Source organism: Triturus cristatus, chromosome 5_1 (assembly GCF_964204655.1).
Source record: "Triturus cristatus chromosome 5_1, aTriCri1.1, whole genome shotgun sequence".
In the NCBI taxonomy this organism is placed as follows: Eukaryota; Metazoa; Chordata; class Amphibia; order Caudata; family Salamandridae; genus Triturus; species Triturus cristatus.
In genome coordinates, this window is record NC_140587.1 from 805570354 (window position 1) to 805585552 (window position 15199).

At 43.3% G+C, this 15199-nt stretch overlaps 1 protein-coding gene across 4 annotated transcripts in view; it reads right to left on the reverse strand.

The window, feature by feature from the left end:
• The window catches only part of MYOM1 (myomesin 1), a 709264-nt gene that overhangs the window by 334397 nt on the left and 359668 nt on the right, over positions 1 to 15199 (reverse strand). For all 4 annotated transcript variants that reach the window (XM_085605828.1, XM_085605831.1, XM_085605829.1 and 1 more), the window contains 2 exons: positions 9931 to 10045; positions 93 to 249 (listed from right to left, as the gene is read on the reverse strand). In XM_085605828.1, coding sequence (XP_085461954.1) covers positions 93 to 249; positions 9931 to 10045 — 272 coding nt within the window. The remainder of the gene's footprint in view (positions 1 to 92; positions 250 to 9930; positions 10046 to 15199) is intronic.

The following is a 15199-nucleotide window of genomic DNA, read 5'->3' on the forward strand; positions in this document are numbered from 1 at the left end:
AAGCAACATTACACACATCTCTACGATGAAAGAGAGATACCCCTCTAATGATTAAATAATATATTAGAATATTCTTGTTACTTGAACATTACCTGCCACCTTTGGTCTCAATGGATAAACGAGAGGAGTCGCTGATCTCCTCATAGTTCTTGGACCATATGAATTTGGAATCCGGTCCGAGCTTATCACATTCAAAGTTGAGAGAAATGATTCCATCATCGTCAACTTCAACCACAATCTCCTTAGTGCCTGGGAGAACCAACAAAATGAGGATTATAGTTTATCATTTGTATTGTCTGTCCAAAGTGCTCCCAGAGGTGATATGTATGATTTTATTTAATTTTATGCTACAAATGATTTGGTTAACATTAAATCTTTTAAACTACACATGATTTATATGAAAAGGTGTGTGAAAAACATTATATCGTACAATCTTGATACATATTAGCACTTAGTATAAACACGTTTTTCAAGAATGCAATCAGTTTAGCACTTTTTAAAAAATATTTTATTTAAAAAAACAGTACAGCACATCTTCAAATACTGAACTTTGTGCTGGCTCAATGATTGAATTATGCTAGTCTTCTTCTCACTATCCAATCAGTGAAATTGAAAATATTATGGGGCATATTTATGAGAATGGTGGTGCAGGGTAGCGCAGCAAATTAAGTAACTGCGCTGCCCTGAGCCACTGGGAAAGGGCGGGAATGCACCGTATGTATCCAGTGCAGTGCATTTCTGTCCTTTCCCCTTGCGTGGGCACCGTTTCAGCAGCCTAGCACAAACCTAGGCTCCCGTACACCATGGTGCAAGGGTGCCTGTGTTGTAGGCAGGATGGTTTTTGTATAGGAAGGGGTACCTTCCTGCACAAAAACAATCTATAGAGGTGTTTTCCTCTTTCTATGTGTGCTGCATAGAGGAAAAAAACGAAGATAAATGAATACATTTCTTCTCTTTACGCCTCCCCAAGGAAAGCGTAAGATTTTGATGCATTGTAAATCTGGGAATGCGTCAAAAACCATGGGAGTTGCGTGGGAACACCCACCGCAACGCCCAAATGAATGCCTCCCTTGAACGCAGTGTTTTGCGCTGTGTTGCATTACTCCATATTTGTGAAGCCATTCAAAGCCACGCAAGGTTCCTGGAACCCCCACCTTCAGTCGAGAAATGTACATGAGCCAGTCATTCTCTGGTAGTGCCACAAGAATCTGGAACTCTTTACCTCCTTCCCTTCGTCTAACAACCTGCATAGCCACCTTCAAAAAGGACCTCAAGCTCCTCCTATCTGACGGACACCTGGGTTAATCACACTCGACCTTACTCAAGTACTCTAGCCAGAAGACAAACTACATTCATTGTATGTCCCCACCATCTTAATCAATGCTTAAACCATGTGCATCTCTTGTGCAACGGATGCATTTGTCCTGGACGCAGCTACTGATGCACTATGTCTGAATGTCATTATTGTAACTGTAACTTGCTGTACCCTTGTATCATGCTACTGCTGTAAAGTGCCCTGATGCCTTTGGGTCATGTCCATGCTATATAAAATTGCAAAAATAAATAAATAAAATAAACAACCACTATTGACTCTCGAACCAGTCACTTTTCAAACAGAGACCACTGGTGTTTGTGCCTACACTATTTGATATGGCCAAGATAATGGGAGTGGATTCAGGGAGAGATTTACTAAAATTTCACACAACTCAATGCAGCAAGGCAGCTTGCTGCATTGCGTGAAAGAACAGAGCAAAAATGCACCATATCTACCAAGCTATGGCACGCTTCAGGTCTCTTATAGCGCTGCTGCAGTGTGTGTTGCCTAGCACCAACACAGACACCCTTGCGCCTTGCTGAAAGGGTGCCTGCATTACCAGCAGGATTTTTATTGTGCAGGAAGGGGTCCCATCCTGCACAAGAACAATCCTGAGGCAATTTCCTCTTTTGTTGTGTGCTGCAGAGAAAGAGGAAGTAACAAGGAGGAATAATGACAGCAGAGGAGGAGCGTCGCCCCCCTCTACCCAGCCAGCACCTTCAAAAACATGAAAAATAAATTGATAATCAACAGGTGCTTGTTTTATTATCATTTTTTTTTCTTCTGTGTGCCGAGTCTTGGGTGAGGACCAGGGGGGTAACAGTACTAAAGAGGGAGTGGTGGGCACTGCCTGCAGTGTGCATGATGGTTTGGCTGGCCACCTCAAACCGTCATGCGCACTGAAGCTCTCTCCAACCCAAGTTGTGTTGCCGGGTTGGAGAGAGCAGGCACAGGCTTCCAGTCTGTCTGGGAGCGCAAATTCACGGCACTCAGGCCAATCCTAAAGCTGCTCTTCTGCATGAGAGCAGGTTCAGGATTGGCTGCAGGGCTCTCTGAGACCCTGTGCCTGCCTGCAGTAGAGCCAGAGGAGCGTAGAGCTGAAGTGTGGCAGGTACGTTATTTTTTCTTTTTTTCTTTTTCTCTGTTGCCCCCATCTCCCCCCTCCTACCAAGCCTCTTTTCCCTGACACGAGCTGCTACTGAATAATTACATTTCTCTTTGTTACGCCTCTGTCAGGTTTTGGCGAAAACCCAGGTTTACAAGTCTTTGTACATCTGAGTTTGCTTCAAAATACATGGGTGGATGCACGAAAACACTCATAGTCTTCCCAAATAACGTATACGCAGGGCCACTGGAATCATGCGGCAGGAGAGGGCAAAATTATGGGGCAGGGTTGAATAAATTATGCTGCTAGAAAAGGCAAATTATGTTGCATAATGTGGCACATTTTGTAAAAGTATTCATTATTTCATTTTTAAACTTGGAAACAATATATGGGCATTGGTTGCACCTCATTAGTACCATTTTAACACCCCTATATAGCAATAAGCAACATAAAGGTGACCAGTCCAGCTTGGCAAACGGGCTTCCACTGCGCTGAAACACGTGTCGCTTTGTTTTTAGTAACCTTTGAACCGTTTAACCTAGAAAAAAAAATGTTTTTGTTGAATTCTGCAGATTGTGCAGCAGATGAGGGATTATGTGGCAAATGCGGCAAATCTATAATTATGCAAAGATTACTTTGGCCACACAATCGCATAATTCCAGTGGCCCTGCGCATACCCAAACCAAAGTCACTCAAATCAACTCTGCATGGCTTAATAAATGCCAAAATGGATTTTGCGGGGACTGCATCACAAAAGTGATGCAACCCTGACACAAAATCTTAGTGAATTTGGGCCTGAGTTTGCTGTTTACTTGAAGGGAATCCTAAATCCGCAAAGAAGTCCACCTCAAAGACATCTATAGTTGTGAGGTTATTAAGGTCTACACCAGGTGGTTTACACAAATTCCACGCCCCTGTCTTCGACAAGAGGGCCAATACTTCTGTCTCTGCAGATGCAATTTTATCTGCAACGCCAACTCCACTGACTTGTGAGCATTTAGATCTAGGGCATCAGAAATGTGCACGTGTGGAGCACGAGATGCACAACTGTAAGTACTGCATAGTGTCTGGGGTTATATTGAGAAGCGTGCTGATGACGCACGTGCCAAGCAGGAGTTTAAGCTTCTTAAAGAAGTCGCTAACACTTAGGCTAACACACGGATTAGCAATGCTTCATGTGGCCTGCACAGCCAAACGTGATTTGTCTTCAAGCAGCGGCAAAGTTTACACCTGCCCGTCTAAGCAGACACTCCCATATTTGCAGCCACGTCACAGTAAGCCTAAACTATACTACTGTCAGCATTTTAGATTCCCGGCTTAATTTATGTTTCTGATTCGTCAGATAATATTTAATTTATGAGCAATACATTCCTACCCCCTTAGAAGAACAAGTTGGTGGTTGGGTCCTGATCTTAGCATGTCCGGCTAAGCTATGCCTAAAATTCGATTTGCATGTGCCTTGTTTGTAGCGTGACTAGTATGCCGGTCCAAGGGGGGATTACAAGTTGTAAAGGCGCTTTTCCAGTCACGCCTCCATTGTGCTTTGAAGAACAAACTGAATCGAGTCCTGTTCCGCTCATTACCAGCAGCCCTGACTGCCTCGTCAAAGGCTTTGCAAGCGCAACTTATTCTAAAACATAAGAAAGCTTATATCCAGTGCTTAATTTGAGCCGGAGCTTTCCGGTGCTGAGCACCGGCACTTAATTGGTTTCCGGTGCTCGGCACCCGTACCTAATTGTCAACACCACACTTAGGGCAGTCTGCCACAAGGTGGCGCTGCTCATGTAATTTAGAAAGGAGCAGTATATCAGCTGTTTAGAGAAACAATATACATTAAAAATGACTAATACCTGCCTCCCCAAGCCATTCCTTTACCTTTGGGGACCTGGAATAATCTTTACTGTCGCATTTACATGCAAGAGAGAGGGTTAGTAGTTGTTTTGGCACTGATGACAGGGGCGATGGGTGGTGCAAGCTGCATTGGCCTTCTGGTCAGAGCCCTGGCACTTAATATTTTACAAATTAAGCACTGCTTATATCCACTTCTTAGCTTATATCCACTTCTTAAAAGACTCCCTCTAATTCTGCTTCTTTGAACAAATATCAGAAATACGTGGCAGTGACTTAGCACCTGGGCCAGCTGACGAGCACCTGGTAGAGACGAATCTGCCGACGAGCACCTCGGCTAGACGGAACTGCCGCCGGCCAGACGGATCTGCCCACGCGCCACATACAAGACGAATCTGCCGAACCGGCAGCCATCCCCAGTCGAAAGAGGGCACTGAAGCATTAGCAAGTACGAGAAAGCGTACTGGGCTTTACAAAATGCACACATTATAGATACATATAAACACGTGGGTTATTTAATCTGACAATTTGTTTCTTATGCATTTGCATTTGTTAGATTGTTTTATTCTATTGAGGAAATTGCTGGCAGTGGGGCATCCTTCTAATCACAGCCCATCCACTTGAACAAAATGGCACAAGCCATGGAAAATCATTTCGTAATCCTGTAAATGTTTTCTTTTCTTTGAAACTGGGAGCACTTTGGAACAAATTCCAAAATTGCAGACTGATTGATTCATACAAGAAAGATAATTAATTTGTGTTTCATGGAGTCAGTATTGTACACTGACACGTGTTTTCATCTGCTCATCTCTACTTGGTCATAAGTCAGTCTGTTCAACTATCACCATTTCTTGATCATGCATCACATGCCTTTAAGTGAGATAACAACAGGGAAGGGAATCTGTCTGATTCCCAGACAGCTTTTTTGGTCTCTCGCTGAGCTTTCTGTTATTGCATCCAGATATAATAACACAGCAACTGAAGCTCGCTAAAACCAGCCAGGACTATTGGCTTTGTCAATGGCTGTCTGTGTGCGCTCTGCAGAGAGGCCAAGGATTGGATGACCATGTATTCTGAACACCTTTTTAACCCACCGACCAGCAAAGTGGGAAACTCACACTGCCTTCAGCCTCAACTCCAGACTTCCTAATCGTGGCCGTTATAAACAACTCATTTCAAAGCATGCACACTACTAGAGTAATATGCTGGATGAACAAAAACACATCATAGCAATATCTAACACTCTAAAAGAGTGCAGGAGTCAGTAAAAAATGTGAGATATAAAAGGGAACTAAATCACTGAAATGGAATACCTGTACATGTATTACAATAATTGTTCAGAAATCAACATGTTTTCTGAACACCTTTTTAACCCACTGACAGGCACAGTGAGAAACTCACACTGCCTTCAGCCTCAACTCTAGACCCTCCTAATTGTGGCCATTATAAACACCTGCAGGCAACTCAATTCAAAGCATGCACACTGCTAGAGTAATATGCTGGATGAACAAAAAAGGTACAAAACACAACATCCTGGCAGTATCTAACACTCTAATGGAGAGCAAGATTCAGTCAAACGTGAAGTACGGATGGGAACTAAATCACTGACATGGAATACCTGTACATTTATTAAATTAATTGCTCAGAAATGCACATGTTTTCCCCAGTGAAGCTCAGGGCATGAAAATAGGGCCTGACAGGGACCCGTTTCAATGTCCGTTCTAAAATACTCCCGGGTGTGGGACCCGGCCCACTTAAAGCCATGATGCACCATCACTTCTACATGCCTGTATCTAGTTGTAGACACATTTTAGTCACATGCTTGCAGACACAGTGATGTATTTCATCTACCCAGGTAACTGATGCGTGGATGAGCAGCACGGGTCAGTGACTGAGGGACATGGGAGAGGAAGCGGCAGGTCTTAAGAGCTTCCCGAAAGAGGTTTTGCCAGAGAGCGCTTTGAGGTGTAGAGGAGTTCGAGTTCCTTAGCAAACAGGTGAAATAAACCTGTACCAGCTCACGCTCTGTGAAATTTAAGACCATGAAGGAGAAGTTAGAGATTTCTGGAAGAGAAGTGTTTTCTGTGAGCTAAGGGGTCAGATGGGTTACTGATTGTGGTTTCTAGGATCAGGCAAAGTTTGTCCCTTGTACAAGCTCAAAGGATTAGATAGACTTGAATCTGGCACAGATTGTCACAGGAAGTCTTTGCAGCATTTAACATGTTGGAGACACATGGTGGCATATGTACATGAACTTAACGCCGCCATAGGGTCAATTTTTTTACGTTACAGCGGCTTTTTTTATCACCTTATTTACAAGTTGACTCTAACTGCAGTTAGCGTGTCCAGCGAAAACGTGAATTTTAAAGATTGCCACTTCTGTTAGCGAGAGTTAACGAAAATGAAATGCAAGGTGGGCGTTCCAGTGAAAAAACTGTCGGTAACCCCACTTCGCGATACTTACAAGGAATTCCTTGTATGGTGCAAAACCCCCAAAACTGCCTCTAAGTTCAGTTAGAGACAGTTGTTTAAGACCAGAAAATAGCTGGTCTTAATTAGGGCTCCCGGTTTTATGGTATTTATTTTTGTAATTTTTCCATCTGTATTTATCCGTCTTTTTTGGACATCTTATTGGTATTTATCCATATTTATTTTCTGTTTCAAGAATAAATGTGGCACTAAAATGGTATATTTCCGCGTTTATATAACTCTTCAATGTGCCCTCAAATATGGATGCCTGTCACGTTTCAACAAACTAAGCAGCCACGTATAACAAAAGACTACACTCAGTGGTACATATTAGTATAATACTACAAATAAATGTTAACATATGCCTGTATTTAAGGAAATCTCATCCTGTATTTAAACTGTCCATGCTGTCTGTCTGCTCAACTTTTGCCTAGAATTCAGTATTTTTCCGCTTTTAAAAATAAATACAGACAGGAAACACATTGTAATTGTTGGGGCACAGTAATTCCAGCAGCGTAACGGAGCTGCCTGTGACTGACTATGCAGTGAGGGGGCTGCTACTTTTGGCTCTCAGTCACCCCCTACCCCTTTATTTGTATTTCTTTAGTTTTGCAGGCCCTCACCCTCCATACTTTTGAAGTAGAAAATCTAATCCTCTTAACAAAGGCCTTGCAACGTCCAGCACGGTTGTTCTTTATGCCCACAAAATGAGCAAACTGTGGAAAGGAGTCTCATTTTAAAGTGTACCTTTTGTCCGAGAGTGAGAGACACACATAGCAAGAGAGAGATCCTCAGATGTTTGATACACATGTTATTGCCCCCAGAAGAATGAAGAGATGAGTTGGCCATGCAGTGGGTTAAAGCTGTGTTTTGCCCAACGCAATGAACACTTGTGTTTACTATTCTTCAATATTAACAGAGGTTTTTAAAAATCGATATACCCTTTCACGTTGACCAAAACAGAACTTTCTACTTAATGTAAAGCTTTTTTAATCGAGTGTTAGGAAGGTCTGAACATTTTGTAAAACGTGCAGACTCGTTGACTGATAGACTACTAGAATCTGATCTAATTTAATACAGAGGAATTTAGAAAGGGGCACGCATTGGCTTTGAGAGTACATGGTAAGGGGCTTCTGTCAAAAAGATTGTAAATTGTCCACAATTCCCCTTTAAATTACATTCTCAAAATCTTCTTGAAGGGACCGATTAAAAAAAAAAATAAGTGAAGAAGGATGCTCTATATGTTCTGATAATAGATAGGCCATGTGAAATTGGGAGAGTATGCACTAGTAACAACGGGGGGTGTAAGGTCTTCCGCAGAGCACCACAAAAGTACTGGAATATTTCCTAAGTGTCCTCTCAGAATCCCTGCATTATTTTGAGCATTTAATAAGACAACTGTGCTGTAAAGGTCACCAATTGGTGCAGTTGTTTTCTCCGGATGATCTCGCATCTAAACCTGTTTAGTAGGTTCAAAGGCTAATATTGCTTCCTTGTGGGTCTTCTGCTACCACTGAACAAAGTGGGCAGTGCGATGATGGCCCAGTGGTACAAGTGAACCATATCAGTGGCGAAAGTGGGCCACGACCTCCTTGGAAAATATTTAGGCAGTTGCACTTCTTTATTTTTTTACAAATTAAGCACTGTTTATAAGTTTATAAGAAGACTCCTGGCAGCTCCAGATTCTAACCAAACGGCCTTGTGCTATGAAGAGGTTGGGCTTGATTAGCTAGAAGACCATATCAAAATACAACCACTTTTGTTATGGCACATAATCTGGAAAAACCCAGAAGCCCATCTATGCAGGTCAATCTTACAGGCCTGTCTGAAGCTGGACAACTGTCTGGATATTTCTTGGCTTAAGTACATTAAAACGAGCTTTGAAAGACTTGGTGCCCCAACATTTTATCCTAACCCACATAGTCTGTCGACTATTCCCCTGACTCAAACTAAACCACTCCTTAATCAAACATACATGGGACATGGGCAGAGACTAGAGAGGGTTTTTCCTGCATGCTTCCCACTGTATTTACACATCATTGTAAACGAGAGGCACAAGTTTCTTCTGACAAGGTTTCGTCTCCAACTACTCACTTTCTGCTAGCTTCCCCAGTAAAAGGCACGTAGTTTTCAATTCTTCCCCATTGTGAATTCTCAGCAGAACAAAGTACTATGCACTTTTTGCCCATTTTACACTGCACAAAGCATGCAGTTTCTCTGCGCTATACTATGAGCATTAAAAACCAGATCTCATGCCGCGGCCTTTACCATTTTAAATGACATGTTAAGTGCTATAAAGGTACTATCTTATTATTGAATGACTTTTTTACCGTTCATATATTTTTAAATAACTGTTTTTAGTACTTTTAATAAATGTCTCTCTCAATTTTATGAATTTTAATACTGTATGTGGTTTTCTTTTATTTTCGCTGACTTTTATGGCTCAGTTGAGCCGAATAAAGTAATTGATGAAGATTACCTAAACACTGATTAATAATAACTCCTGTTATGTATAGCACTTAGAAAAGGGAAAATCTTGGAGAGGGGAGGAGGAGCAAGACGGGTGTCAAATTGGATTTCGCCCAGACGCTGCTCTAGGATGCTGCTCCAGAATAATCAAAATCGAGGCACTAGACAGGGGTCTCCAACCTTTTCTGTAATAAGAGCTACTTGTATTCAATGAAAATCATCCCAAGCTACTATTATTTGTATAAAATATAGTGACCACGTCAGACAAAATGACAGGAGTGGCCATCCTATGCACGATTACCAGCAATTTGAAATGCCTTTGCATGAGTAATACATGACAGCCACAAGTGCAATGCCGCTGGCACCAAGGTAATATACTATTAATAATAAGTATCTCCAAAGCTGCATGATTTATCACTCAAATATTAGCTTTACATATATTGTGGGAATCCATTTTTTCTCAAAACATCAGTTCATGAGATCTGAAACTACATACATATTCATCTCAAATACACACTTTACAATTTTGGGACACATTATTTCAACCAAGCACAAGCTTCTGATTTAGTAGGTGGGCTGCACACAGGAGAGCTAGTTGCAGGTAGCTAGATAGCGACTAGCAGATCACGAGCTACTCCTTGGAGAAGACTGCACTAGATGGATGAAATGAACGTGTCTGACAAGCAAAATAACACACAATGTAAAACAATTGTGATGAACTGACCTGGTCGGGTTTCTGCCAAAATTGGGTCGGTTACATCTGAGGCTTTGCCAACACCGGCCTGGTTGGCTGCCCGCACTCGGAGCACATAGGTGACACCCTCCGTCAGGTTTTGGATCTGGTGAAACAAACAGAGACAGATATCATAACAACTTGCAGGAGCTTGTAGTACCATCCTATGGTTAATTCTGCTTGTAATGCAGAACCTGTGGACATTAATAGGTAGGCGTAACAAGTGTAGATTACAAGACGTGAATCACTTTGAAGATAGATATTGGACCCAGTGCAGTCTTGTCAGCGCTCGTATAATCTTCCCCATGAGGCCCTTGGACTAGACCGCTACCTTATTGTGCCAAGTTCCCCTCTTTTTCAATACTAAAGTAGTGCAAGACAAGCCTGCACTCCACTCAATTAGGATCTTTTTACATCTCAAGATCAGCAGCTTGTTATGAACAGCAGGAGGTAGGCTTAATGATGAAGCTTTTTAGGTAATAGCAGCCAGAAATTGGAGAACGGAAGAGTTTACACTGTGCCTGGCAGGGAGCACGGTCTTAAGGGTCCTGGGAAAAACACATTGGATTCTATCAGCCATAATGGGAAATTCAAGCCGTGAGCCCCAATTGCCTAATGTTTAGGCCCTTCTGTAATTTTACTTGGATTTTCGAAATCGTTGGCAACCACAGCAATCTAGGTGAGTTATGCAGGATTAGCATAACTCCCTTGTATGGTACGGTATGGCAGGACTCAGGAGTCATTATTATAGCCTTAGAGCCCGATGTAGCGGGCTCTACCGGCCATTAAAGGCCCGCTCCAGCCTTTAATAAGGGAGCGGGTCTTTAATGGCTGGTAGAGCCCGCTACGGAGGGCTATAAGGCTCTTAGAACATTCTGACCTTGGTGGGCAGAATATTCTAATTTGTAAAACAAAGGCCTCATGGAGCCAAAGGGGGTTGAAATTCCCTCGGGCTCCGTGAGGCCTTTCTTCACAGCAACAACATTGGAATGTTGGAGCTCCAGGCTTCTATCAGCCATTTGAAGCCTGGAGCACTCCATTGTCTTCAATGGAGCGCTTGACATTTCAATGTTCTAATATGTGTTTGTGCGAATTCTTCTCAGTCTTAGATAGCAGTACAGCCCTCCAAAATTATTTATTGGGTAGTACATCAAAGAACTTGCAAATGGTACCCCTCGATATGCTACTGATGTGTACTGGAGAATGAGATTTGCGAGATCTTGTTGAGTCAGTTTTGCATGTTTACACTGACTGACTGTGACATAGAGATCCAAGTTTAAGCTGGAGTCTCTGATGTCCAGAGTACTCCCAAACTTAGCTCCAAGGTATATAATTCAAAGGTGCTCTAAGAAAGCGATCATCAAGCTAAAAGCCATGTCATGGTTACTCGGTTTGGGCTCTATTTTGGAGGACCTCCCATGCTATTGGATACTCGAGACAATCTGAAATATGTGAACAGACTCAAAGGCACCCAATCACCAAACAGAAGAACGTAACAAACATTGGCAAAGCCAATAGGTATCACCTATGCAAGCTTTTGGCTTTGCCAATGTTTGTATGGTATGGTATTCTGTTGCCTGTCATTGTATAGTATGATATGGTATGACATAGAATGGTATGGCCTGTCATTGTAAAATATGATACAGTATGGCCGGCCATCATATAGTACAGTATGGTATGGTATCCTCTGTCATTGTGTAGTATGGTATGGTATTTGCTCATTTTGGCCTCTCATTGTATGGTATGGTAAGCAAAGAGGAACACTAGGGTTACAATGGAAGGATCTCAATCAGAGGGTGACAAGGAGCATGTCATGGGACCCCTCGCAAGGGACCACCAGGGAGGCAGTTTAGTGATGAACCTTACAGACACCCCACTCACTTCACCCCAAGAAAGATTGCTAAACAAGGGCTTGTGATTTGTTCCTACGAACAGGTTAGACAGATTTAAACTACGGCAAGAGCTGTCAGAGTTTTTTAGGGCAATAAGACTAAAAGTATTTTTTGAGGGACGCCCAGAAAGGACAGAGAACAGAGGAGACATGAACTTCCGCCCCAAATCCAATTTCACACCTTTGAGTTCCACCCTCCCCATTGAAGTCATCACATTTAAAAGGGCAGTGGTTCACGAGGTGGAAAGCGGGGAAGGTCTCACACACAACCCTTCAGAAATCTCACAAGAGAGGAGAAAGAGGCACTAGACCAACTTAAAAACAATCAAGACATGGTCATAAAGCCTGCAGACAAGGGAGGGGCCATAGTCATCCAAACGAGAACAGCAAATGACCAGGAATGTTTGAGAGTGCTTGGAGATGAGAGAGATTACAGGGTCCTTCCTAGAGACCCTACACCAGAATTGAAACTGGAGATCACCACGGTGATAGAGGAGGCCACCAATAATGACTGGATCTCGGAACATGAAGGAAATTTCCTGCTGCAGAAAGACACAGTAGTACCATATTTCTACACACTCCCAAAGGTGCACAAAGTGAGCAGACCACCTCCAGGGAGGCCCATAGTCGTGGGCATTGGATCCATGTTGAAACCTTTGTCACGATTCTGTGACTTTTTCTTTAAACCCTTGGTCCTGAGTAGGGAGGTGTATCTAAAGGACACCACCGACATCCTTACCTTACTCAAGGACATGGATTTTAACCCTGAAGAGGATTTCCTAGTGGGCTTGGATATTGAATCCTTGTACACCAACATTCCCCAAATGGAAACGCCCAGGGTGGTGGAAGAGATGGTTTTTGATCAGGAGTGGCAGTACTGCACCCCTAAATCATTCATCATCCACTTGGCTGAGATAGCGCTCACTAAGAACTTCTTTGAGTATTAAGGGTCATATTATCTGCAAACACATGGAACATCAATGGGCAGCGCCTTGGTGCCCAGCCTAACTGGCCTGTATGTCTCTGCGTTCGAACAGAAGCATATCTTCAACACAGAGAGCCCTGGACACCAAACATCCGGATATGGAGACGCTTTATAGACAACGTCATCCTCATCTGGAAGGGAGATGAAGAATCAGTAGAGAACTTTCTGCAATGGCTAAACAGCCAGAATACCTTCCTATACTTCACCTCCACTATCACTAAAGAATGCTTACCATTCCTGGACCTTGAAATAACCCCCAGTGGAGGTAAACTGACCACACAGGTGTTCCATAAACCTACTGACAGAAACGGGCTTTTGCTCTTTGAAAGCTTCCACCCAAAATCTCTAAGGGAGAACTTCCCAGTGGGGCAATTTGTGCGTCTTCATAGAAATTGCTCTGACCTTGTTGCCTTCAAGAAGGAGGCAGCAACATTGGCAGGGAAATTGGAAAGTAGGAGGTATCCCACCAGAGTCGTGCGGAGAGCCCAGAAGAGAGCACAAAACTGCCAGAGGGAGGCTCTCTTGGGAAAAGTTGAAAGACCAGAAAACAAAACGCCGCATGCGTGGCTACATTCAACACGGCCTCAAATCAGGTGAAATGCATCATTTTTAAGAACTGGCGTATACTTAATTCTAATGGCCTTCATCTGGACAAACCACTATTCTCTTTTATGAGGAGCCCTAATATCAGGGACCACCTGGTCCACACAAGACCCCGCCTCATACCTCTGGCAGAGCACAGAGACCTGTGGGCGCTTTCCCAGTAACAGGGCACACCAGATGTGGCTCGTGTGATGTGTGCAGACTCACTACAAACACTGTTAATGTAGAAGTGGGGCTCAACTACCCATGGGAACAACGCACTCAGATCAATGTAATTCGACAAACCTGATATATATGATTAAATGCCCTTGTCAATTAATTAATGTGGGTATAACATCAAGTAAAGTGAAAGTGAGGACAATGGAGCACTGCTGTAACATCCATTGTGAGAGGACAACAACACGACTCACGACTCCTTATGCAGAGATGAGACACACGGTGGATGATCTATACTGGACAGTATTAGACAAACTCTACATTTCACATTGGTTCCGGGCATTCCATTTTTTGGGTTTATGAGGGATCTCAAGATACCGGGATCAGAAAGGTCCTGATGAATGCTGTCGTGACCTGATATTGTGGGCACATGCAAAACAGCAGAAACATGTCGACGATCTGGCAGTAAGGAGGGGTGAAGGAACTCTTAATACTTTCCTGTCACCACCATCCTTCACGTTTTTAATCCTGGTCAGTGGGTCTAAGAATACAATTGTTTAATTAAGATACAATTGAACTAGTTTTAATCTTCACTGCACTTTTTCTTTCAGTGATCCCAGATTCTATTATTTATTTACTTGTTTGTATTGTCTTCCACTCCCTTTGCTCCACCCCAGGCGTTGGTCTGCGCAGGGGTGTATTGAAGCTAGCCCGATGATGAAGCATGTCACAATTTTGTGAATGAGGGCAGTATTTTTCCACTGAGCAGGTGTCACCTCTCTCTCTCTAGAGAACCCTACACCCTACTCCTCTCTGTGTGTGTTACAGTTGTGATTGGGAGACTGGAGTAGTGGGTGTGTTTTGCCTGTCCCACCTTCTTTTGAGTTTGAAGGGAATCACATGAATACGGCAAAAAAGATTAGCCCAGAAGAGTTGATAGCCAGTGGATTGATTGAACTGAGGAGGCTCGGAGAGCGGTGTACTTGAGCCTAGTGGTACCTCTTATATTACAGTCAAGCGACAGTCATTTACTAACAGATGGTGTATGTTCCAACATTTCTGCACACTGGGGAATAATACGAATGAAACTACACTACCCGACCCATGAGACAGATTAGGGAGAGAAGAGGTTTGCGTCATACAGGACTCTCAGGGCTTTACAACTCCCAGACTCCTGGGAGCTTATGTTTAACGTCACTTCCATGCCATGAATGCTGCAGTACCATGTCCTCTTGCGACATTTGACTGCTGGTAATACCCTCTGTCACGCCGCATGTGAAGGCTGTTATGGATATTATATAACTTTTGGTTAGAGAGAGACTATTTTGGGACATTATGCCATGTGTCGGTCTTTGTTAGACTTGTCCCATTAATTCATCCACGTTCCATCTAATTTATGGCATCAATACACAGCCTTACTTTGGTTAGCGCATTATCCCCGAGAGCCGACACGTCATACCAAGTGAGCGGTCCAGCTCTCTTTAGCACGCCGACGCTCCGACGAGGTGACGTCACGCCTACACGCCCCGCGTGTAGATGGGTCCTAGGGGCCGAGTCCTGAAATCTATACGGCACAAGGAGGGACCTCAGAGTGGAGGCACACCACCCTTGAGGTTGTAAGGAGG